At 40.1% G+C, this 26,307-nt stretch overlaps 1 protein-coding gene across 2 annotated transcripts in view; it reads left to right on the top strand.

Moving 5' to 3' along the window:
- LOC124865009 (SEC14-like protein 1) overlaps nt 1–14,310 on the top strand; it is a 30,631-nt gene extending 16,321 nt beyond the window's left edge. The window contains exons 16-17 of one of the 2 annotated variants that reach the window (XM_047359995.1): nt 962–1,063; nt 12,323–14,310. In XM_047359995.1, the coding sequence (XP_047215951.1) occupies nt 962–1,063; nt 12,323–12,362 (142 nt within the window). In that variant the 3' untranslated portion in view covers nt 12,363–14,310. Of the gene's footprint in view, nt 1–961; nt 1,064–2,809; nt 2,941–12,322 lie in introns of those variants that run through there. The other variant, XM_047359996.1, reaches the window with a different exon arrangement.
- Nucleotides 14,311–26,307: the final 11,997 nt, after the last annotated feature.

The following is a 26,307-nucleotide window of genomic DNA, read 5'->3' as shown; positions in this document are numbered from 1 at the left end:
GGTCTATTAATTAATTTAGTAAAAAGAAAGGAGAAAACATGAACTTGACTACAAATGACTTGTTACAGGCTAAAAGGGTTACAGGCTGGTGGTAACAACACTACCTTCTCCTGGCTTGACTCACTGGGAAATCTGGCCGTGACAGCTGTTCTTCCGCCAAGGAAGTCATTCAAACTGGAATGCTCGTGGTTCTCATCCAGTTCATTGGATGTCTTGATGGTTTCTTACTTTGGATTGAGAACCAGGTGACACGCTTAAAGAAAGTGGCTACTGATCCTGAGCACATCCAAGGCATGGGAGAAAAAAAAAATCTAGCAGGATTGCGATGCAGACAAAAACCTTTTCAAAACCAAATCTTGACGGGGGGATCAGTCCTCTCGTCGTCCAGTAGTACCAGATCTCAAGCTGGTTCAAGTTTTGTTTCCAAATCTGATTCTTAAAACCCAGCAGCTCACAGCGAGCCAGATCTTCTACCAAGAGTCGTCGTCACAGAGAATTTGTGATTCACATCCAGCATCCAGGATTCAGTTATATAATCAGTATTTTACGTTCTGTGTAATTATGGATTGTTTTAAAAGCTTTCTGGATTACCAAAATATGATTGATCATATTTAAAGAACTTTGCCATGCATTGACAGGAATTAAACAAAACCTTTTAGGCTGAAGTTATAGAAACATTTCAGTTTTAAAGATTTACTGAAGGTTATTTTAGCTCGATCTAAGAGGTCTTTTAGGGATATTTTGAAGGGCCTTAAAGGAAAGCAGTTCCTGTGTGTAAAAGGTCAGGTCCCAGGTGTTCTGTACAGTTGTACAATAACTGTACAGAACACCTGTAAGTTGTGATAATATTTCTGTTCATCACACTTTCTGCTGCACATGCAGCTGTAGTATTTAAGGTGTTTCATTGGTACATGTGAGAATGAACTCTTCTTTTTGTTTTTTGCTGTTTTTTGTGTTCTAGGGGCTCCATGACTAGTCTGAAGTCTTGTCAGAGTGGCTTCTCGCAGCTCAGTGCAGCCACCACTTCCTCTAGCCAATCCCGTGCCAGCTCAACCGTTTCAAGGTAGCATTCATCCGAAGGCGACAGTCCCAAAAACAATGGGTTTTTTTTGTTTGTTTTTTACATTACAGGTCCTTCTCACAAAATTAGCATATCATTAAAAGGGTCTCTAAATGAGCTATGAACCTAATCATCTGAATCAACGAGTTAACTCTAAACACCTGCAAAAGATTCCTGAGGCCTTTAAAACTCCCAGCCTGGTTCATCACTCAAAACCCCAATCATGGGTAAGACTGCCAACCTGACTGCTGTCCAGAAGGCCACTATTGACACTCTCAAGCAAGAGGGTAAGACACAGAAAGACATTTCTGAACAAATAGGCTGTTCCCAGAGTGCTGTATCAAGGCACCTCAGTGGGAAGTCTGTGGGAAGGAAAAAGTGTGGCAGAAAACGCTGCACAACGAGAAGAGGTGACCGGACCCTGAGGAAGATTGTGGAGAAGGGCCGATTCCAGACCTTGGGGGACCTGCGGAAGCAGTGGACTGAGTCTGGAGTAGAAACATCCAGAGCCACCGTGCACAGGCGTGTGCAGGAAATGGGCTACAGGTGCCGCATTCCCCAGGTCAAGACACCTTTGAACCAGAAACAGCGGCAGAAGCGCCTGACCTGGGCTACAGAGAAGCAGCACTGGACTGTTGCTCAGTGGTCCAAAGTACTTTTTTCGGATGAAAGCAAATTTTGCATGTCATTCGGAAATCAAGGTGCCAGAGTCTGGAGGAAGACTGGGGAGAAGGAAATGCCAAAATGCCAGAAGTCCAGTGTCAAGTACCCACAGTCAGTGATGGTCTGGGGTGCCGTGTCAGCTGCTGGTGTTGGTCCACTGTGTTTTATCAAGGGCAGGGTCAATGCAGCTAGCTATCAGGAGATTTTGGAGCACTTCATGCTTCCATCTGCTGAAAAGCTTTATGGAGATGAAGATTTCATTTTTCAGCACGACCTGGTACCTGCTCACAGTGCCAAAACCACTGGTAAATGGTTTACTGACCATGGTATCACTGTGCTCAATTGGCCTGCCAACTCTCCTGACCTGAACCCCATAGAGAATCTGTGGGATATTGTGAAGAGAACGTTGAGAGACTCAAGACCCAACACTCTGGATGAGCTAAAGGCCACTATCGAAGCATCCTGGACCTCCATAAGACCTCAGCAGTGCCACAGGCTGATTGCCTCCATGCCACGCCGCATTGAAGCAGTCATTTATGCAAAAGGATTCCCGACCAAGTATTGAGTGCATAACTGTACATGATTATTTGAAGGTTGACGTTTTTTGTATTAAAAACACTTTTCTTTTATTGGTCAGATGAAATATGCTAATTTTGTGAGATAGGAATTTTGGGTTTTCATGAGCTGTCTGCCAAAATCATCTGTATTAAGACAATAAAAGACCTGAAATATTTCAGTTAGTGTGCAATGAATCTAAAATATATGAATGTTAAATTTTCATCATGACATTATGGAAAATAATGAACTTTATCACAATATGCTAATATTTTGAGAAGGACCTGTATTAATAAACACTTGAATGTGTTCAGGGGTAAAGTTTCACTTTTTTCGTCCTCAGTATTAGTCTATTTGACTGTAAAGTTTATAGACGCTTTTGTGTAATAATTATGAGATGAGTTTAATATTTTAGACGATGTGAGTCTTTGTAATATGACACTACAGGAAATAATTACATGAGTTTTAGAGAAGATTACATGACACATAAAAAGGTTATTAGAGCTGCTGTCTCCTTTTGTGACTCTGCAGTTCCACCACAAGATGGTGTTGTTGTCTCTGACTTGACCTGCCCTCCCATCTGCAACGTGACAGCATTGCCTTTGCATTTAATGTAAAATGTTATAACTGTTGGAATAAAGCAAATCTTCATTCCCAATGCACTAAACAGTGTCCGATTGTTATGCTGTGTTGGTCTCATAATGTGAGAACAAGAGTGAGTTTGTTTTTCAGATTTCATGTAACATGTTTCTATGCTGGTGAGTGTTCCTAGGCAGCTCATTTAAATTCAGTCTTGCACAGTCCCCTGTGATCTGGCACTGGGCCAGGCAGTCGACTGATTTACATAAAACGTTAATTTCCATAAACTTATGAGATGCTTCCAGCTAAAACTTAATTGAATTTCCTTGCGTTCTGTTTTTTTCCCCACTTTCTCGATTTGCAACAATGTGTCATGTATCCACTCACACACAGGTGGTTTAAGCTTTCTAACCACCCACTTAAATCACAGGAGATTAAGAAATGGAAATAACTCATTAACAATTATTTTTTTCTGAAATTTTATAAAAAGGTATCCCTTAAATTTTTATCTCATTACAACTGAAAAACATCAACATATTTTAGTGAAATTTTATGTGATGGACCAACACAACTTCTATATATTTGTGAAAGTTAGAGAAAAATTATGTATAGTTTTCTAAATGTTTCCTGCCCACTTTACTCTGTTACCACTTGATAAAATCCATTGTATCAAATGTTAAACGTACCATTTTCCTTCCACGTCACAATAATGTACCAACTTGTGTTGGTGTGTCCCTAAGTAAATCCTAATAAAATACGATAAAGTTCATGATTGTTAGGTGAATAAATGTAAAGAAACGTTCAAGTGGTAGGAATATCTTCGCAAGGCACTGTATACTCTTTAATTTTTAGCTCTGTGGTGCAGTCTTAGTAGCTTTACTGGATACATGTTTATAAAGGAATGCTTGCAGACCTACATTATTCATATCAAGCACTGAGTCATTTGATTATAGCTTTACTCAGTGTGAATAGCAGTTCAGGTTTTGCTTGCAGGCTGAGCTTTAGTATAGATATGCCTTGAGCAACAGCATCATTAACAATGTTTACAAGTCTTTCTAGTTTGTGTTGACATGGAAACACTAATTAGGGAGAGTTAAGATGTCGAAGTTACAATGACGAACTGATCTGGTGATGAGCATTGGATAGATTGGAAGTTCCTATTGCTGTTCATGATGTCTTTACTACATCGAAATAAGGTCAATTTTTTTAAAGGGGGTGTTATATCCTTTGACAGATAACCTATGAAAGTTTGGAGCAGGGAGGCATTGAAAGCAATGCAATTTGAGACTGGGTAAAAATGGCATCCATAGGAGAGTTCCATGTGCCAAAGTACATCTTCATGATTCCATAAAACCTTTGTGAAAATACTGTTTAGGACTGAAATTTGCACCAGCAAAAAAAAAAAAAAAAAACTCATACAACAGTCAAAAATGGGAGGAGGCAATAGTGTGTCGGTCTGGGGCTGCTTTGCTTTGTCAGGGATTTTGAAACTAATGTCATCATTTAAAATCTGTATTTCTCAATTCTTCTGGTTCTCTTTGACTCATTATCTGAAAACAGTGACGAAAAGCAAAAAAGGAGAAATCTAAGTGGAAAATCCTTTTAGAACTGCATAGACGCAGGTCGTCAGAATATATGCTGGGTCATTTGAGCAATAAGTCATGTAGAAATATCTCAGAATAGCTCCTCAACATCTTACCACTGTTACTCTCACTTACATTAGCATTCCTCATAAGCTCCTAACTGAATAAACTTTCCCACCAAAATGGGGAAAGTGAGTGTGTGGTGGAGCAAATTAAAATCCGCATTGAATAATACGGCTGTTGAGAAGGCTAGATCTCTTAATTCACTGCTCAGCATAGCAGTCAGAAAGAAGCCCCCACTGAAAACATGCTGCCGATATATTCTCAGGCTTCTTGTTTCAGATATAACCATCCCTGGAAATATGGAAGTGATGTTTTCTCATATAATTCATACTTTAGTATGGGGATTTTGCAACATAGGGTTTGTTTACAGTTTTATTTTTTTACATTTACATCAAATACATAGAAAAGAAATAAGTAAATAGAACTGATGGCTGTACTTTTGTTGGACCACTTGTCTGCTGAATATTGGACCATTTGCACGTTGCTGATTGCCACTATGCCTTTCCAACGTCATCGGCCATTTTGTACCGCAGGATAGTCTGTCCTACAAAACCCAGCGGCCACTGCAGCTGATATGACGGGGCCGTCCCAGGTCTGACATCCCAGGACGGGATATAGGAAGGCGAACATTTGAAAGAAGCGCTTTTCACGTTGGATACCGGACCAACATCTGAAGCATCTCTCTCTGGAGAAGAAGAGGTCCCACAAACAACAAAAAATTCATGAAAGAGGTTTCTGGAATAAGAAGGCCAGAAATTTCACTTTGCCAATCGAAGACGTGGGTTTAACACGTAACCAAAAAACCACAGAGTTTCAAGGAGACGCAACTTTCCCTCCTTGTTTTGTACCAGTCGACTAGTGACGGTCCATCATAATTTTTCTACCTTTCTGCCGTGGAGGCCACCAAGGAAGAAAACGGACTGCTTCGCTGAGTATCTGCGGACGCGTGGAACTCTTCATCCCCCCCCCCCCCCCCCCCCTTCTCTCCCTTCCTCTACTCAGAGGAGACAACAAGTAAAATCCACCTTTTATTTTTATTTCTGTATTAGTAATAGCTTGGGCAGGATAGAGGAGGTTTTAGTGCGATGTAGAATTGCCACTTAGTCTAATGTGTTCTGAATTGTATGTGCATGCAACGTTTTTTTGAAACTTGACTGCTGTTGAATTTCGGAGGCCGCTGAGTCTCGCAAGTTGTGTTTTTACTGTGTGAACACTTTATGGTGAAAATCAACCATTTTCTTTGTCTTCAACTTTACTGCTTACTGGCTTGCCGCCAAAAGTTTTATCATCCTTTGTCCTCGGGGTTTACAACTTTGCTTGAAGGAAGGTTTATGACATCTCACTGAGCTACACCATATTTCCTTGTCATATTATAATTTTTGCCATATCTGCTGGTTGATTCCATACACACCCACTGCTGTTTTGTTTAGTTAGATATTTTACCCTTTTGTGTAGAACTTTGCATGTTTGAGTAGGTGAAGATTATCGGATCGAAGAGTTGATTGTATCAGGCTGATTGGGTTAATAAATTTTCACGTAGATAAAGAAGGCATTTTGTGCTTATTTTGTGCAAGAGTGATTCGTCAGTCAAAATAAGGTTAAAAGTTCCACACGTTTCGGCAGAAACGGTTGATTAAACAGTGACATCTCTGGTAATAGTTATCAATTATTACTGAGTATTTAACGGTTGTAATTATCAAAGGCGTTGAGCTGCAATTACAACACCAGAAGACATCTCTGGTCTCGATTCATAAATGAGGATTTTTGGTTAAGAAATTAATTTTCTCAAATTATGATTTTTTATTATAATTACTGATAAATATTAATTAATCAATCATCCTAACACTTTATTAAATAACAACTTATGCTTATTACACTGTAATCCATTGGAAAGAGGTGTTAAGTGAATGGAAGCTGCGGTTGACCGATGGTTGCAATTAAAGCACAAAAGGTCAAAATCAAGTTCCAGCTGAAAATCACTTGTCGACTACTTATCTGTCTACTAGATCCCTTCATCCATCAAATGTTGTGGGACAAATGGCATTCTATCCATATTCGGTAATGGAAAAGAAAGTCCTGTTGGCCATGAGGTTGTAGAGTCTCATTGTAGTGTTGGGATTATGATTATTGATTAATTAATATTTATCAATACTTATAATTGAAAATCATAATTTGACAAAAATTATTTCTTAACCAAAAATCCTTACTTATGAATTGAAACCAGAGATGTCCTCTGGTGTTGTCATTGTGGCTCAAAGCCCTTGATAATTACAATTAGTAAATTCTCAGTAATAGTTGATAACTATTTACTAGATGTCACTGTTTAATCAACTGTTTCTGCCAAAACGTGGGGAACTTTGACCTTATTTTGAATGACAAATCACTCTTGCACAAAATAAACACAAATGCCTTCTCTTTATCTATGTGAATATTTATTAAATCAACAGCCCTGATCCAATTCGCTCTTTCAATTCAATAATCTTCACCTAATCAAACATGCAAAGTTCTACTAACAATGGTAAAATATCTAACTAACAAACAGCAGTGGGTGTGTATGGAATCAAACCAGCAGTTATGGCAAAATTACAAAAGAAATATGGTTGAACGAAGCTCGGGGAGGCCACTCCCCAAAGTGTAGCTCAGCGGGACACAGGCAGTCATAAACTTTCTCCAAGCAAAGTTATAAACCCAGAGGACAAAGGATCATAAACTCTTGGCGGCAAGCTAGTAAAGCACGAAGTTGAAGACAAAGAAAATGGTTGATTTTCACCGTAAAGTTATTATAGCAGTCCAGTTTCACAGCGCACCTGCGCTCGGATGTTCGCATAGTAAAAACACAACTTGCGAGACTCGGCGGCCTCCGAAATTCAACAGCAATCAAGTTTTAAAAAAAAAATGTCGCATGCACATACAATTCAGAACACATTAGACTCCATGTGGCAATTCTACATCGCACTAAAACCTCCTCTATCCCGCCCACGCTATTTCTAATAAAGAAATAAAAATAAAAGGATGGATTTTACCTGATGTTGTCTCCTCTGAGTAGAGGGAGAGGGGGTGGGGGAGGGAAGAGTTCCACGCGTCCATGGATACTCAGCAAAGCAGTCTGTTTTTCGTCCTTGTGGCCTACTTGGCAGAAAGGTGAAAAATATGACGGACCGTCACTTGTTGCCTGGAACAAAAAAAAAAAACGAGGAAAAATTGCGTCTCCTTGAAACTCTGTGGTTTTTTGGTTACGTGTTAAACCCACGTCTTCCATTGGTAAAGTTGAAAACTTACAAGCCTTCTTATTCCTGTAAGCTTAATTCGCTTAGTTTTCTCGTTGGCCAACAGGGAGACTGAATGAAAGTCCATGTGGGATTCCTTCTCCAGAATTGATGCTCCAGTTGCGTGATAACTGCGTCTCGGTTTCAGCTGGAAAGCAATGGTGGGCCGTCTCATACTCTGTTATATAGTTGACTGTGGCATCAGAGCTGCGACGCCCCGTCCTATCAGCCGCAGTGCTCGCTGGGATTTGTAGTAGCGGACTGTCCTGGGATACAAAATGGCCGAAACGCCGAAAGGCCTGGTGGTGTCCAGCAACGTGCAAATGGTCCAATGTACATGGTCCAACAGTAGTGTGCAGCCTTAATAAAACTTAAGCCATGTTTCATTTTCTGCCTTCTGACAACCTTGACCTTCCCACTAATTGAAAAGGAGAGCCCTGGATTAGTGCACTAAATTATTTTTTCCTAGCTTGATACACTAGAGCAGAAAGTCTGTGCCCCTGAATTTATATTCAGTTTAAATGCAATGTGTGCAACAACAGCAAATGTGTGAGCCTCCTCTGAGGTCCTGTCTGTTTAACTAATCTCACATTGCCCAGGCTGGAATTCATTTTCTGACTTGATGCACGGCAGCTTTTATTAATATGTCCACAAACAAATAGATACAGTCACATCTTTTTATCTCTGATGCTTTAAGCATTCCTCAAATCATTTTTTGTTTTTCAACAAGAAACATCATCAATGTACCTTCAATTTAGGGCAATTTGTCTGCTGGCCTACTTTGCAAAGATCTGCTGGAACTCTACATAACTTGTTTTGATTTCATCTAAAAAAAAAAAAAAAATCAAACCCGGTTTTATTTCTGTGGTATTTTCTCAGATCACTGACCTCCATGGTTGACATTTCCATTGCTCTCTCTTTCTCTAAGTGGGCGCTGAGCTGTGCAGGTCACAGTGGGCCCTGGCCTCTTTAAATGTTACAGTGGGAACACACTCATTTATCCACTTGCTTGTTCCGACAGAATATTGAGTGTTGACAGCTAGTTTTGTGCCTTGGGTAATATTACAAAATGTTTTGCTTGGAAAGATGTTTGTTCAATCAATCTAAAAACCATTCTGGATCTATTATGTGAAATGAAAGCCAGAAAAACTGCCTCTGGGGAGGCTGCAGTTTTGGAGACTGGTTACATTAATAAATGCGATTTAATTTCCTGCAAATTCAGCTCTCTCTTTCAATCAGAGGTTTTCTTGAAAATTTTAATCGCTGACTTACCTTCTGGAGAAAACCCTTTAACTAAGCTAAAATGCATGACTTTGACCCAAATACAAACATAGATGTAAGTATAATAAATCTGTATACTATGAAAAAGTTTATTTATTTCAAAACGTTAATTAAAAACGTGTAGTCCATATGTTTGTAAGGATTATGATTCTTGATTAATTAATATATATCAAAAATTACAATTAAAAATCATAATTTAGAAAAAATATTTCTTAATCAAAAATCATTGCTTACAAATAGAAATCAGAGATGCACTCTGGTGTTGTGATTATGGGCTGAGAAGCACTTAACTACAATTAGTTAACTATAATTAATAATTGATAATCATTAATGAAAACCATGCTACATGTCACTGTTCAATCAGCCGCTTCACTGATCAGTGGGGGACCGTTGACCTTACTTTGACACATAAATCACTTTTGCACGAAATAAACACAAATGCTTCTCTTTATATATGTTTATTGACCATATAGCCCTTATATAATTACTACTATGGTCCAAAAACCTTCACCTAACCAACAAGCACTATTCTACACAAAGGGGAAAACATAACTACCTAACAATAATAATAAAAGAAATATATGCGCATTGAGTGTCTATGAAGATCAAACCAGCAGTTTTATGGACAAAATGTGCAGTTTGGGTTAATTTGGAAAGAGAAGCCCTCCTGGTGTACTGATGCGTCTTGGTGGTAGACGGTGGGCTGCGCCCTTAGCCACTAGCGACTGATTGCCCCGAATCTCGAACAAAGAGTCATAAAACTCTGGGGAACTCAGTGGAAAAACTCCAGTAATAAAACCGGGACAAAAGAGTGGTTAGGACACAAGGCCCAGGCCGCAACTGCTTTGAATGAAAAACTTTAAAAGTCCAACTTCTAAATAAATCTCACCCTGCCCAGACCTCTACATACACCTATGCGATTTAATATTTAAAAAAAAAACAACGAAATTACTTTTATGTTGATTTCTTCTCCAGTTGAGGATAGGTGGGTCTGAAGAAAAAAAACGAGTGACTTGCGCCCGTGATCAACCCTAAAACGGTAAACTTCTCATCTGTCCAAAACAGGGAAAATATGAGGAACCGTTGCAGTTGACCAAATCAACAAGGAGTCTCCTTGAAAAGTTGGGTTTTGACCTGCGCCGGAGTGTCGGCGTGGTCTTCGAACCGTATATGAATCTTCTGACCTTCTTGTATCAGAGAGAATTCCAGCTTTCAAGCTCTTCTGGGAATGGATGTGTGGAGGAAAAATGTAACTCGTCTGCAAGTTTCTGTCGCTCCAGATATGCGCCTCCATTGCGTAGTCCCGTGAGACACGCTGGAAATGACAACTAAAGTTTATTTTCCTGCGGGTTTTATAATCCCGAGTGATGTCAGAGTCTGTCGAACTGCACAGCTCAGCCGTCTATCCCCCCAAAATGGATGACCCCATTATTTTTTACAGATTTATCACAGAGCAATGTTTCAACAAGCACTATTCTACACAAGCTTTTAGTTTTCATAATTTTCACAATTATTACACACAGTTTATGAAACCTCCCAAATTCAGAATTCAAATCAGAAAATTACATAAGACCAGTATTTTAAATACTGGGATTTTGTAAACAGAAATGTAATTTTATGGTCTGCACAATCCCAGGAAAGTCTTCTTTGCAGATAAAAGCACATTTTGCTTTTCATTTGGATATCAAGGTCCTAGAGTCTAGAGGAATACAGGTCCTTCTCAAAATATTAGCATATTGTGATAAAGTTCATTATTTTCCATAATGTCATGATGAAAATTTAACATTCATATATTTTAGATTCATTGCACACTAACTGAAATATTTCAGGTCTTTTATTGTCTTAATACGGATGATTTTGGCATACAGCTCATGAAAACCCAAAATTCCTATCTCACAAAATTAGCATATCATTAAAAGGGTCTCTAAACGAGCTATGAACCTAATCATCTGAATCAACGAGTTAACTCTAAACACCTGCAAAAGATTCCTGATGCCTTTAAAACTCCCAGCCTGGTTCATCACTCAAAACCCCAATCATGGGTAAGACTGCCGACCTGACTGCTGTCCAGAAGGCCACTATTGACACCCTCAAGCAAGAGGGTAAGACACAGAAGATTGTGGAGAAGGGCCGATTCCAGACCTTGGGGGACCTGCGGAAGCAGTGGACTGAGTCTGGAGTAGAAACATCCAGAGCCACCGTGCACAGGCGTGTGCAGGAAATGGGCTACAGGTGCCGCATTCCCCAGGTCAAGCCACTTTTGAACCAGAAACAGCGGCAGAAGCGCCTGACCTGGGCTACAGAGAAGCAGCACTGGACTGTTGCTCAGTGGTCCAAAGTACTTTTTTCGGATGAAAGCAAATTCTGCATGTCATTCGGAAATCAAGGTGCCAGAGTCTGGAGGAAGACTGGGGAGAAGGAAATGCCAAAATGCCAGAAGTCCAGTGTCAAGTACCCACAGTCAGTGATGGTCTGGGGTGCCATGTCAGCTGCTGGTGTTGGTCCACTGTGTTTTATCAAGGGCAGGGTCAATGCAGCTAGCTATCAGGAGATTTTGGAGCACTTCATGCTTCCATCTGCTTTATGGAGATGAAGATTTCATTTTTCAGCACGACCTGGCACCTGCTCACAGTGCCAAAACCACTGGTAAATGGTTTACTGACCATGGTATCACTGTGCTCAATTGGCCTGCCAACTTTCCTGACCTGAACCCCATAGAGAATCTGTGGGATATTGTGAAGAGAACGTTGAGAGACTCAAGACCCAACACTCTGGATGAGCTAAAGGCCGCTATCGAAGCATCCTGGGCCTCCATAAGACCTCAGCAGTGCCACAGGCTGATTGCCTCCATGCCACGCCGCATTGAAGCAGTCATTTCTGCAAAAGGATTCCCGACCAAGTATTGAGTGCATAACTGTACATGATTATTTGAAGGTTGACGTTTTTTGTATTAAAAACACTTTTCTTTTATTGGTCGGATGAAATATGCTAATTTTGTGAGATAGGAATTTTGGGTTTTCATGAGCTGTATGCCACAATCATCATCATTAAGACAATAAAAGACCTGAAATATTTCAGTTAGTGTGCAATGAATCTAAAATATATGAATGTTAAATTTTCATCATGACATTATGGAAAATAATGAACTTTATCACAATATGCTAATATTTTGAGAAGGACCTGTAGTGGAGAGGCACAGAATCTAAGTTGGCAGAAGTTTGCTTTTATAACTCTTACATCCATCCATCATCTGTACCCACTTGTCCTTGCAGGGTCACTGAGGGGCAGGTGCTTATCTCCAGCAGCCATTGAACAGGGGTCTCAGGTCACCACAGAGACGCACAGGACAAACAGCAATGTCTAAGGGCATTTTAGAGAGAGAGACCCTAACAATCATGTTTTTGGACTGTCGGAGGAACCTGGAGTACCCCGAGAGAACCCAAACATGCATGGGGAGAGTTTGCAAACTCCATGCAAAAACTTTTCAATGATGTTCTAATTTATTTAGATGTACAAATAACATGTTATAACACGTTATTCTCCAAGTTACAGTGAAAACCTTATTTCTGTCCACCACAGGTGTTCCATGTAAGGAAGTTGGTTCTTAGTACCTGGATAACTGTGTTTCTTTCATCGGAGGTGTGAAAAGTGTTGTTTGAGGCATCTATGTTTGGTCCTCTCACCTGTCAAGCCTTACCACCCCTCAATGAACACAGGCTTGACTTGCTGGGAGGCAGTGTTGTTGGCAGTATTCCCAGTGAGGTGGGCATGGACTGAATAAAGAATAGTTTAATGGCGAGGAAGGAAAAACAGAAGATTTAGATTTTGGACAGCTTTGTTGCCCACTTGATTGCCAGTCCCTTTTATAGCCATTCAAACTTTGAAGAAGAGTGACTGTGCTCAAGTGTAATGCAACTTGTTTTATGTTGGTGTTGTGTAAGACCCCTGTGCAGACTGTTTGGAGTCAGCTGCCAGTCACATCCTGCAAAATACACACGCAAGCTGCACAAAGTCATGTGGATATGACACCCACGTGTGTGCACCGGGTTGGTGCACACACATTGAAGGATACTTACCAATTCTTAATTCATTCATTCAAATTGTTCATTTGTTTGTGCGTAAAAAGCTGAGGTGAGACAGGGCTTGGCGCCTAGGGAGGAGAAGAAGTCTTTCCAAACTTGTGAGATACACTGGGGACCACAGTCTGAGAGGATCTCGACTGGGATACCATGAAGTCTGAATGCATGATGGATGAGAAGTTTGGCAGTTTCTGCAGTGAATGAAAATTTGAAAAGAGTGATGAGATGGCAAGCCTTGAAGAACCGGCCGATGATGACGAGAATAAGAGATTTATTTTTGGAGATGGGGAGACCAGTGACTGTATCTAGGGCAATGTGGGGATGGAAGAAAGGTTGGAGGAGATCATATGGAGGACAACGAGAGCTCTTATTCTTAGCACAGATTGTGCAAGCAGATAATGTAGTCTTGCACATCTTTGTTAAGTGATGGCCATCAGAAGTAGCGACGGAGAAGACCAACATTAAAGTTGTGGCAGGAGAAACGTGAAGTAGGGTCCCAATGGATGACTTTAGAATGGATGGATGATGGAATGTAGAGACGACCGGGAACTGGTTCATTCTGGAGGGCTTGTTAAACTTGATTCTCCAGATAGTGCATGACTGAAGAAGAATGATTTCTGATTCACCTGTGGTTTCGTTATCAGAGAACTGTCTGGAGAGGGCATTAGGCTTTATAGTATGGGAACCAGGGTGGTGGGCAATAGTAAAGTTGAAATGGGAGAAGAATAATGACCAATGTGACTGTTGAGGGTAGAGGTGTTTCGCTGACTGCAGGTAAGCAAAGTTCTTGTGATCCAACCAAACAATAACTGGTAGTTCTGTACCCTTCAGCCAGTGTCTCAATTCCTCAAGTGCCAACTTGATCACCATTAGGGGGTTCAACAGGTTTTTTACCAAAAACCTGCTGAAGGTCATGATATTCGGAAGGAACACCTGAGAGATCAGGAAGTGAAACGGCCTTAGGAGGCACGGGGAGAACTGATGGAACAGCTGAGAGTAAGCGGGTGGATGAACAATGGGGACTCCAAGATTCAATGACTGATTCAGACCAGTTTATATAGGGGTTGTGTAGTTTGAACCAAGGATGACCTAACACGACTGGGGTGTCTTTGGTGGGGAAAACAAAGAAAATGATTTTCTCCTGATGAGTTCCTGACTCAATAAAGGTGTAGTGGTTTGGTCTAAAGAGTAATCATTTCCAGAGAGCGGCCATTGGCTACAACAAACTGCATACAGGTGAAGTGAGGTTCTGAACTGGGATGCTACTGTATACTGCTTGAATAAATCGGGGTTTATAAGGTTTTCTTCTGAATCAATGAGTGCTTCAAAGGAATTAATCTTGGTTGATGCAGATTTATGAGTGAATTTTGAAATGGAAGACAATAGTCTTTACTGTATCCCCTTTTTTACTGGCAGACCCCAGCTTTTGGGCCAACAGGACAGGAAATGATGCAATGACCAGGACTGCCACAGTAAAGGCAAGGCCCTGAGACCACTCGACATCCTGCCGATTTGCATTGGGGCCAGTGGAAAAATTGTCTTTCCCTCTGATGTCACACTAGGTTCTGGGACAGGGGCCCTGGAACGGAGTTGAATCGTTATGATTTTTTTTGAGGTGATTATCTATATGAATGGATAAATACATTTTTTTATCCAGTGTTTTGGGTTTATTCCTGCACGTGAGTTTATCTTTAAGCTTCTCATTAAGGGCATTAAGGAAACCTCCTTTAAGAGCTGGAGAATTCCACCCTGATTCCACTGCTAGAATGTTAAACACTATAACCATTTCTGGCACAGACCTGTTTCCTTGTTTTAAACGCCACAGTCTCTTGGCTGACTGATTGTGAGGACCTCTTGACCACAACTCTCTTCAGGTAACCTCAGAAATGTTCTATCAGATGTACTTATGGACCCTTGTATGGCCATTCCAAAATACCATTTTGGCATCTGAATCGTTTCATAATTTCATCTAAATTGATAAAACTCCAGATCCAACTGCATAGAAGAACCCCAGATCCTGCTGCTGCCACTTTGTTTCATTGTGGACGTTGTGTTGTTTTGGTGACGGACAGGGTTAGGGAACAAATTTCTTGGCAAAAGCATATCTGGAGAAGTCAGGAAAATTAAACTATCCAACATTATTTCAGGTAAATCAGATTCAGTATAATTGGTGGTAGCCTACCACCAATTAGCTTACCACTGGCAGGTGTGAATTAAAGAAGAATGAAAGCTGAACTGACTCACAAGGCAGTTCTGCAAAGTAGTACCGTACATCAAAACTATAAACTCTTTTTTCTTCCCATCTGTTTTGCATTGCTGCAGGTTTAGTCTGTTGGCTTTACTTTAGCAAACTTTAGAAACAAGATGCAGAGTATTTTATTGCAGAATATTATTATATTCTGAATAGAGGTAGAATGGCTTTGATGGGCATCACAGGATATAAAACCTGACAGCTTTGCCTGTTGTATTTGCCTGAGGCAAACTCATCGCCTGTCAGAGCCAAAATGACTTCGACTGGTGTATTTCCCATGTTTGCATCCTTTGAATTCCTAAATCAGACACAGAAAATTAACAGTCTTCCAATGCAGCAGTCACTACAGGCTGCAATGGAGTGCAGCCCTGTCACGACGACTGCTTCGGCCATCACTTCTCTCTTTGCTCCTCCTTTCTGCTTGTCTTCTTTGAGGATTGTGAAGGCATTGTGGTAGTGATTGCCTACAAGACTGGCTCAGGCTCCAGACCGACGATCTTTCAGCTGTGATCTGTTAAGCCTATTACATACTTGTTGAAGGAAAACACACGATCCTGTATGTGTGTAAAAGCCTGAATGTGAGAGCCAATTTGTGCCACTTGCTCTGGCATCCACACATTTGCTCTGTGTTGAAATTTAGTTAAGCCTTTGTTCTGTACATTATTAGCACTTCAAAACAAAATAGCAATAAATTCAGACAACTGTGACTCCTAAAGCCCACTGTCTGTGGCCAAATGAGCAAACCATTTGGACCTGTTTCCAATTTGATTTAAAATGATGCACTTTGATGTTCATTTACAATCATACTTCAGTTAAAACAGGAACTGTAGATTTAATAGACTGACTAATGTTTTTTTTTTTTAAATAAAGTCATCCTATAATAGTGTTCTAACCCCATATTAAGGTTGTTAATGCAATTTGTTTTTACCATTTTCATCAAAATTAATGGCCTTTTCATTTGATGAAGTTTATAGTTGAAGCAGGCAACATGCAGAATCCATTAAATACAATTTACAGAGTAAACTGTATTTAGAAGAGTCCGCAGAATAAAAAACAAACAAACTCGGGGGCAGAACATATATAGACCTTTATTTAAGGTTTTGGACTGCATTATTGTGCAAGAGGATGGCAGTTTTTTAATTGACACACCAAAGTATTTCAATTTGTCCAGAATTGCCAAGGACTGATTTACTCTGAAATTGATCATGGTGCACATACAGCTGCCTGAATGCTAAAAAGTAATCATTTCATAAAATTTTAAATAATTTTATTTCACTGTAAATTTTCTATCCGGATGCGTAAATTGTTTTAATTGACAAAATTAAGTTTTTTTTTGTCTGATGTTGTTGTGATTGGTTTGAAGCCTTGGCATAACACTAGCACGACAACAACATTGGTTTAAACAACACAGTAAGGTAAGTTTATTTATATAGCGCTTTTCAGCAACGAGACACTCAAAGACATGTGATCAGAACATACAGGTCCTTCTCAAAAAATTAGCATATTGTGATAAAGTTCATTATTTTCCATAATGTCATGATGAAAATTTAACATTCATATATTTTAGATTCATTGCACACTAACTGAAATATTTCAGGTCTTTTATTGTCTTAATACAGATGATTTTGGCATACAGCTCATGAAAACCCAAAATTCCTATCTCACAAAATTAGCATATCATTAAAAGGGTCTCTAAACGAGCTATGAACCTAATCATCTGAATCAACGAGTTAACTCTAAACACCTGCAAAAGATTCCTGAGGCCTTTAAAGCTCCCAGCCTGGTTCATCACTCAAAACCCCAATCATGGGTAAGACTGCCGACCTGACTGCTGTCCAGAAGGCCACTATTGACACCCTCAAGCAAGAGGGTAAGACACAGAAAGAAATTTCTGAACGAATAGGCTGTTCCCAGAGTGCTGTATCAAGGCACCTCAGTGGGAAGTCTGTGGGAAGGAAAAAGTGTGGCAGAAAACGCTGCACAACGAGAAGAGGTGACCGGACCCTGAGGAAGATTGTGGAGAAGGGCCGATTCCAGACCTTGGGGGACCTGCGGAAGCAGTGGACTGAGTCTGGAGTAGAAACATCGAGAGCCACCGTGCACAGGCGTGTGCAGGAAATGGGCTACAGGTGCCGCATTCCCCAGGTCAAGCCACTTTTGAACCAGAAACAGCGGCAGAAGCGCCTGACCTGGGCTACAGAGAAGCAGCACTGGACTGTTGCTCAGTGGTCCAAAGTACTTTTTTCGGATGAAAGCAAATTCTGCATGTCATTCGGAAATCAAGGTGCCAGAGTCTGGCGGAAGACTGGGGAGAAGGAAATGCCAGAAGTCCAGTGTCAAGTACCCACAGTCAGTGATGGTCTGGGGTGCCGTGTCAGCTGCTGGTGTTGGTCCACTGTGTTTTATCAAGGGCAGGGTCAATGCAGCTAGCTATCAGGAGATTTTGGAGCACTTCATGCTTCCATCTGCTGAAAAACTTTATGGAGATGAAGATTTCATTTTTCAGCACGATCTGGCACCTGCTCACAGTGCCAAAACCACTGGTAAATGGTTTACTGACCATGGTATCACTGTGCTCAATTGGCCTGCCAACTCTCCTGACCTGAACCCCATAGAGAATCTGTGGGATATTGTGAAGAGAACGTTGAGAGACTCAAGACCCAACACTCTGGATGAGCTAAAGGCCACTATTGAAGCATCCTGGACCTCCATAAGACCTCAGCAGTGCCACAGGCTGATTGCCTCCATGCCACGCCGCATTGAAGCAGTCATTTCTGCAAAAGGATTCCCGACCAAGTATTGAGTGCATAACTGTACATGATTATATGAAGGTTGACGTTGTTTGTATTAAAAACACTTTTCTTTTATTGGTCGGATGAAATATGCTAATTTTGTGAGATAGGAATTTTGGGTTTTCATGAGCTGTATGCCAAAATCATCCATATTAAGACAATAAAAGACCTGAAATATTTCATTTAGTGTGCAATGAATCTAAAATATATGAATGTTAAATTTTCATCATGACATTATGGAAAATAATGAACTTTATCACAATATGCTAATTTTTTGAGAAGGACCTGTATTTACCCTGACACTTTCATTGATTAGACACCGTTTGATTATTTCACACTCTACACCGCATGTCTTAATTGTGAAATGATTCCAATAAATGTGTTGCGTTAATAATAACTCGAGATGGAAAATGTGTGCCGACCTTAAATAAATAAGAGGAGCAGAATTAGTTTACATTTTCCTTGTGTACCTTATTGAACAATAATCACGATCCTTCCTGCTGTTTTTTATAATCAAAGCAGCACAGAGATTTGTCATGCCTCATGGCCACATCTACATGATAAGCTGGGAAGTTGTTTTCACAAAGTATACTAAAGCTTTCTCTTTTGCTGTTACTATGTCAACATAGGCATAAAGAAACTGTTAGAAAATGAATGAACATGTTAACAAATTCAGTGAGAGTATATTGTACATATTTCAGGCTCACACTAAGCCCCAGATGATAGAGTGTGCTACAAGGGGCCTGCACAGTAAATGTTTCTTAATAGTAATATTTATATAATGTGCCTCCATTAGCTTGCTGTGTTTTTCCATGTGGGTGGTGCAGGTGGTGGTAGCCATATGTGAAGTAGGCACTGTTGTATGCATGTTTGGACCCATATCATATGATTAAACAAGGACTCCTGCAGAGTCTGGCATCAGCTTTGGCTTTTATTTAATTCAGAATGCAGTCTGCAGTTTAGCAGTAAAGTTTTAGCCTGCAGTTCATTTATTATGAATAAGGACAAGTAGCATGTTCAGATGTTTGAGTTGCAAATATGTTTATGTAAATATGTGTCTATGTGAAGAGAGATGAACTACTTTAAATTCTGTCCTTTACTTACAAACATTGTTTTTACTGGACCCATGGTGCCCTGAAGAAATATAATACACTGCTCAAAAAAATAAAGGGAACACTTAAACAACACAATATAACTCCAAGTAAATCAAACTTCTGTGAAATCAAACTGTCCACTTAGGAAGCAACACTGATTGACAATCAATTTCACATGTTGTTGTGTAAATGGAATAGACAACAGGGGGAAATCTTTGGCGATTAGCAAGACACTCAATAAAGGAGTGGTTCTGCAGGTGGGGACCACAGACCACTTCTCAGTACCTATGCTTTCTGGCTGATGTTTTGGTCTCTTTTGAATGTTGGTGGTGCTTTCACACTCGTGGTAGCATGAGACGGACTCTACAACTCACACAAGCGGCTCGGGTAGTGCAGCTCATCCAGGATGGCACATCAATGCCAGCTGTGGCAAGAAGGTTTGCTGTGTCTGTCAGCGTAGTGTCCAGAGCCTGGAGGCGCTACCAGGAGACAGGCTAGTACACCAGGAGACGTGGAGGAGGTCGTAGGAGGGCAACAACCCAGCAGCACGACCGCTACCTCCATCTTTGTGCAAGGAGGAAGAGGAGGAGCACTGCCAGAGCCCTGCAAAATGATCTCCAGCAGGCCACAAATGTGCATGTGTCTGCACAAATGGTTAGAAACCGACTCCATGAGGATGGTATGAGGGCCCAACGTCCACAAATGGGGGTTGTGCTCACAGCCCAACACCGTGAAGGATGCTTGGCATTTGCCAGAGAACAACAGGATTGGCAAATTCGTCACTGGTGCCCTGTGCTCTTCACAGATGAAAGCAGGTTCACACTGAGCACATGTGACAGACATGATGGAGTCTGGAGACACCGTGGAGAGAGATCTGCTGCCTGCAACATCCTTCAGCATGACCGGTTTGGCAGTGGGTTAGTAATTGGGTTGGCATTTCTTTGGAGGGCCGCATGGCCAGAGGTAGCCTGACTGCCATTAGGTACCAAGATGAGATCCTCAGACCCCTTGTGAGACCATATGCTGGTGCGGTTGGCCCTGGGTTCCTCCTAATGCAGGACAATGCTAGACCTCATGTGGCTGGAGTGTGTCAGCAGTTCCTGCAAGATGAAGACATTGAAGCTATGGACTGGCCTGCCCGTTCCCCAGACCTGAATCCGATTGAGCACATCTGGGACATCATGTCTCGCTCCATCCACCAACGTCACGTTGCACCACAGACTGTCCAGGAGTTGGCGGATGCTTTAGTCCAGGTCTGGGAGGAGATCCCTCAGGAGACCATCCACCGTCTCATCAGGAGCATGCCCAGGCGTTGTAGGGAGGTCATACAGACACGTGGAGGCCACACACAATACTGAGCCTCATTTTGACTTGTTTTAAGGACATTACATCAAAGTTGCATCAGCCTGTAGTGTGTTTTTCCACTTTAATTTTGTGTATGACTCCAAATCCAGGCCTCCATTGGTTAATAAATTTGATTTCCATTGATGATTTTTGTGTGATTTTGTTGTCAGCACATTCAACTTTGTACAGAACAAAGTATTCAATGAGAATATTTCATTCATTCAGATCTAGAATGTGTTATTTGAGTTCCCTTTGTGTTCCCTTTATTTTGTTTGAGCAGTGTACATCTGAAGAAATTCCAGTGCAAACAACTTTTTTCATATGAAAACCACCTGTGTTCAAGTCAATCTCAGTTTAAATACAGCTGACCTGCAAAGGCCATTATTAGACATCAAAACTTTCTGGTCCATATGTAAAATACTATGTGCCAGGAAACACTGTACATCACCCTAAAACTACCCTCCATTAAACATGGTGCAGGCAGCATCATGCTGTGACAATGTTTTTCTTCAGCAGGGACAGGGAAGCTGGTGAGAGTTGATGGGAAGATGGATGCAGGACAATCTTGAAAGAAAGCCTGAATCTGCAAATGAGTTGAAACGAGGCAAAGTGTTACTTCTTAGCAAGAACACGACCTTAAACACACAGCCAGAACTACAATAAAATCTGTTTTCTGTTGGAAGACTTGAAAATTACAGTTTACATGTGCAATTCATACTATGTTAAAAAGCCAGAGCTGGAATACAAAGAAGGATAGGTAAAAATGTGAAAATCTAATTTGTCATAACCTTGGAAATTATTGCTGGTAATGTCCTGAATGTCAACCAAGAAATACACATGTTTTAGCTCAATAAATGTGTTTCTTTAATTGATGGCAAGCTACGGGAATAACCTTATCAGAAACTCATAAGTTATTCTAAGCTCTGAAATTTATGCAAGCAAGCTAACAAGAGCAGGATGGGGGAATTGGTGCTTACCACAGGGAAGTAATGTCCCTATTTGTAAAGCTTATTGGAAGCTGAGTTGATGTGGATTTAATATGACAAATGCCTCTAAATAAATGCATCGGATTGTTGAAACACCCTGTACACCCCACAGCTGGAATGACATTTTGTAAACCACTTGTTATCTTATTGTGTCACAAGATGATCGGCCTTGTTCCACCTTTCGGTTGTATCTGATCAGATAGATGGTTGTGTCAGCTCCAATCCTGATCAAACCAAGTCCTGATCAAACACTTTCTCACATCTGAATTCAGATTGCCTTGCTGCCTGTGGATCAAAGGTTTCAGCCTGAGCCAGGATTATGCAGCAGGAGAAGGTGAAAAGAACCCAAAGCCTTGAACCATAGCAGAGACAGATTTTCATTTCAAACTGATTACAATCATGAAGACAGACTTTATAGTATTAAATTGCAATCCCTTGTTAAATTAATTTCTGCCTCGCCATTTAATGTACATCTCGTTGTCATTCATTTTTTAATAGTTTTTTGCAAAGTAACATCGCTTAAGTATGCAGTCTAGCCACTGAGATGTGATATATTCAATCCTGCTGTGATCCCTGTGATTATTCGGGCTGCACTGCCTTTCTTTCACCTTTCCAATTTCAATGACACGTGAAACTTTTTTATCAGCTCCTTAATGGGTTATATCTTCTCTGAAATCTGCACTCGTTACCTGTACAACAATAGAAATTCATTGTAGTGTATTGCCTTAGGTGAGAGCTGGATATGTTCAGAAATTAATTCTCATGCTCTCTGGGACTTCAATACAATGAAAACATTTCATTTTCACTGGTTTTCCAAAGGTCTGCGAGGTTTCTCTGTATGCTGAGAGATGTGTCAGGCCGTACTCCTTAATTGTGTCTTGGTTTATTTTGTTGGCTTGTACTGCAATGTTGTGTTTACAACGTGTGTGTGGTAACCCCGATGCCATGTATACTGCTGGGAATGGTGAACCTACACTCAGGTACAAGAATACCTTTTTGGTTATTTGCTGTTTAAGAGAATGTCTGCAACAACAGTTTAGCACAAGGTGCCATTTCCATTGTACACACTGCAGAATAAAAAATAAATCAATGTTAATGTAGAAATGTAGTTCAAATGTAAAAATAAGCACTTTGTTGGTGTAACTTCAGTTATAAGTAAAAAATAAAAACTCTGCATAAAGATCTCATGAAGGTTATATAATTGCTTGAGGTACAGTGACTTGCCTCAGTATTCATACCAGTTGAACCTTTTCCCATTTTGTTACGTCATTTTTTCTGTTGTCTTTTTATGAGGCAGACCAACACAAAGTATTATGTTATTGAGAAGTGAAGGGAAAACAGTACATAGCTTTTTAGCTGCACGATGCATAGGACAAGAAGTTCGCACAGGAGATATGTTTCATTTTAACTGAACATTTCTTAGTTGGATGAATAAAATATTTGCAAAGTATTGATTAATCTACAAGACGATTTTATTAACAGCCTTGCTTTCTTCTACTGCATTTCTTAGATTTAAACCATGTAATATTTATTTGGATTCTGAAATTTGTTTAATCGGACAGGGGTAATTACACTTTAAAGAGCAAACTATGTGGGGGATATTACCGTCCTTGTCAAACTACATTTGTACCTTGTAGACTGAGCCGTCACTCTGAGACAGTCAGTTGAACTGTCAGAGCAAGAAACAGAGGAAAGGAGATTAGTGGGTTTCTGCCACTTTGTCACAAATGAGCAGGGCTGAGATAGATTATGCATAGTGATGGACCGGAGTGCTGTTATAATGGGGGTCAGCTGGAAAACAATGGGACAGAGGACAAAGGTAAACTCAGCCTTCTGGATTGCTGAGCACTGCTGGTCGCTAAGCTTCAACAAAGGAAACAAAGGTTGACATTGTTGATGTAACACTGATTGACCATGCAAACCTTAACCTTCACCAGTGTACTGTAAATTGAAGTTTGTATAATAGAACTGTCAGTCAGACTTGTCGGGCTGTTCTTCTCCTTGGTAGTATTTTTCATTTTAATGTTGGTATATGGTTGCAATATATCAAAGATTTGAATCTAAAGAATTTCTGCACACACACAAACACAGCTCAGATTTCACCTTTCACCTACAAGAGCTCTGGCTTCACCTGACTTTAGATCCCGCATGGGTGTCGCACCTATGTGGGACGTGGACAGCACTTCCAGTCTGTTTCCTCCTTATTGCTCTAACTGTATTTGCCCCCCACTATATTGTAGGAAATACAGTGCAATCCATTTATTAGTGGCTGTATAATATGGCATAGTTCCGACATTACCCCAAGTCTGCTTCTGATTGGTTGATTAGTTCCTCGTGATGACTCCTGTCTTCACAGTCCATGCTTCAGAGCAGCTGAGTTACTTAAAATGTCTTTGATATCTTTAGTATACATTTTCTTCAAGTGAGTTTCCCTTCATATCAGCATTCCAGCTGAAGTGAAGAAAAGTGTAGAACCTCTAGAAAATCAAATGAGATCAATATAATTTAATGTAGTCTAATACTTTTTTACAGCAAACCATTTGATCAATAGTATGTCTAAAATGCTTCTCTACCCCAGTGCTTTGAAAAGCAGGTAAAAAGTATTTTAGACTGCCAGATCTTTTCTTGCACATTCTGCTGTACCTTGCTGCCACTGTGCTGTGTTTTATTAATTGATATCTTTCCTGAGCAAAGAAAGAAAACAACTCTAGCCACCTTCCTAACACATGAACCCATTCTTGTCCACCTACCAACTCAAGTAATTGGTCCAGATTGAGTACACTGGTTCATTTATTTTACATTGTCGGTATCATTAGAGGTAAATCGTTTTTGAAGCCTGGAGGCAGCAGGCAGCAACTGGAGAGTTAAAAGAAGGATAGTTTATTAAAAGAAGCGGAGGTCCAGGTATGCAATAAAAAGGATTTCTTAGAGACTAAGGCTCAGTCTAGTCGACCTACACAGGAGGCCCTCTTCAACCACTTGTCCCTTGCTCTTTCGAATGATATGATCCAATGAGATGATCCATATCTCATGACTAATGGTGAAGGTTGAATGACTAGTAGGTCAAGCTATGCTCTTTCAATACTACAACAGACACGAGCATTGCTTGCAATATTATTCAAATGCCCAGCAAAGAGCCAAAATCTCTACCACATCAACAAAAGGTTGATGTGCACTGGCATTCAAGCAATGAAATGTGTCTTTGGCACAGTAAGATGAATAATTTACTCACTTACTGTGCTGTGAGTTGCTACTGTTGTGACATATTTAAACCAGTGACAAAATGCCACAAAATAGTAAAACAAAGACTTTTAAGTTTAATTGACAATCTAATTCACCATCATAAAGGGACACCATTGTGTGCCATATTAAGTTTCTAATTTGATGGGAAGTTTTAATACTTTCCATATGTATTTCTTAATGTATCTGGTAAAGTTTTTTGGTAACATGTGTCATGGGTGTCTCAAATACTATCCATGGCATGTGTTGACTTTAATGAGCACATACTGTATTTGTCTTCCTGAGTGACAACATACAGTACGTGTGTTGTACCTGTTATTGTGTGATTTCTTTCCTTACATTCCATAGCATTAGCAAGAGGGAGATCAAAGTGCAAATGTCATTAGGTGTTGTCAGTTTAGTGCTGTCGTTTATTTTTCCGTTCATATTTGACGCACCCTACTGAAACCCAGTGAAACACTGATGTGTTTTAGCTCTTGTATGAAAAGCGAATCGAGCTTCCAAGATGAAAACTAACCTTTGTAACTTTGTCTTCCAGCGATCCTTGAAAGAAATGTGCATCAGAGCTTTTTGTGAGAAAAGAACAATCATTCCAAGTCTCATTGGACTTTGAATGAGATGACAGCGCCAACAAAAAAAGAGGCCACTACAATCCTACTGAAGCCACAATGTGAAGAATTAAAGAAAATCAGGTTTGTGTAAATGAAAACTAAACTCTTAAAACAACAAATGTTTTATTGATTAATAACAAATCTATTATTTCACTAATAAACAAAATCCTGTCATATTTTCTACTAAATTAAATATCTATATTTAAGAAAATGGGTTACATTTTCCCAAATGAGAAGATTTTAAGATTTGTTCAGATGCAAAGCTGACTAGGAACAGGTTTGTTGAATAAAATGTCAACTGTATTCCAATTTAAATACAGGACTGTGATATATGGATAGATTCGTTTCTATCTGTTTTGTGCTCTTTACGATGTTGGGAAAGGTAGGAACCACCTAAATGTCTGAATATTTATCAGTGTCCGTAATTATACTACTTTGACGTTGCTGAGACACGCACAACCATATTGATGCTATTTTTAGGTCTGTTTAACCAGTTTACCACAGTCCTCATCATACATTACTGGACATGTCAGAAAAAGCTGTAATTTACACAAAATATACACACCACTGTGGTATTTAAATGTACAGGACAGTTTAGAACGCTTTATCTAGTTACGCTTCATGCAGGAGGATCAGTATTGCCCATAACATGTTCCAGCTGCATGTCAGAAAACTAGTGGGATTTATGTGCTAATTGTTGTGCTCATTCACCAGGCTAATAACTAGCCAGTTATCAATACATGCTAATAACGTGTTCAAACACAAAAGGAAAGCTGAGCTCAGATTCATTAGCCACACCCTTTTACAATGTTTTTTCTGGTTTTTTTTATAGTTATTTAAATTAAACCTGAAGTGTAAAA

Source organism: Girardinichthys multiradiatus, chromosome Y (genome assembly GCF_021462225.1).
Source record: "Girardinichthys multiradiatus isolate DD_20200921_A chromosome Y, DD_fGirMul_XY1, whole genome shotgun sequence".
Taxonomy (NCBI): domain Eukaryota; kingdom Metazoa; phylum Chordata; class Actinopteri; order Cyprinodontiformes; family Goodeidae; genus Girardinichthys; species Girardinichthys multiradiatus.
The sequence above is the reverse complement of the archived record's forward strand: the minus strand, read 5'-3'. Positions and strand labels throughout refer to the sequence as shown.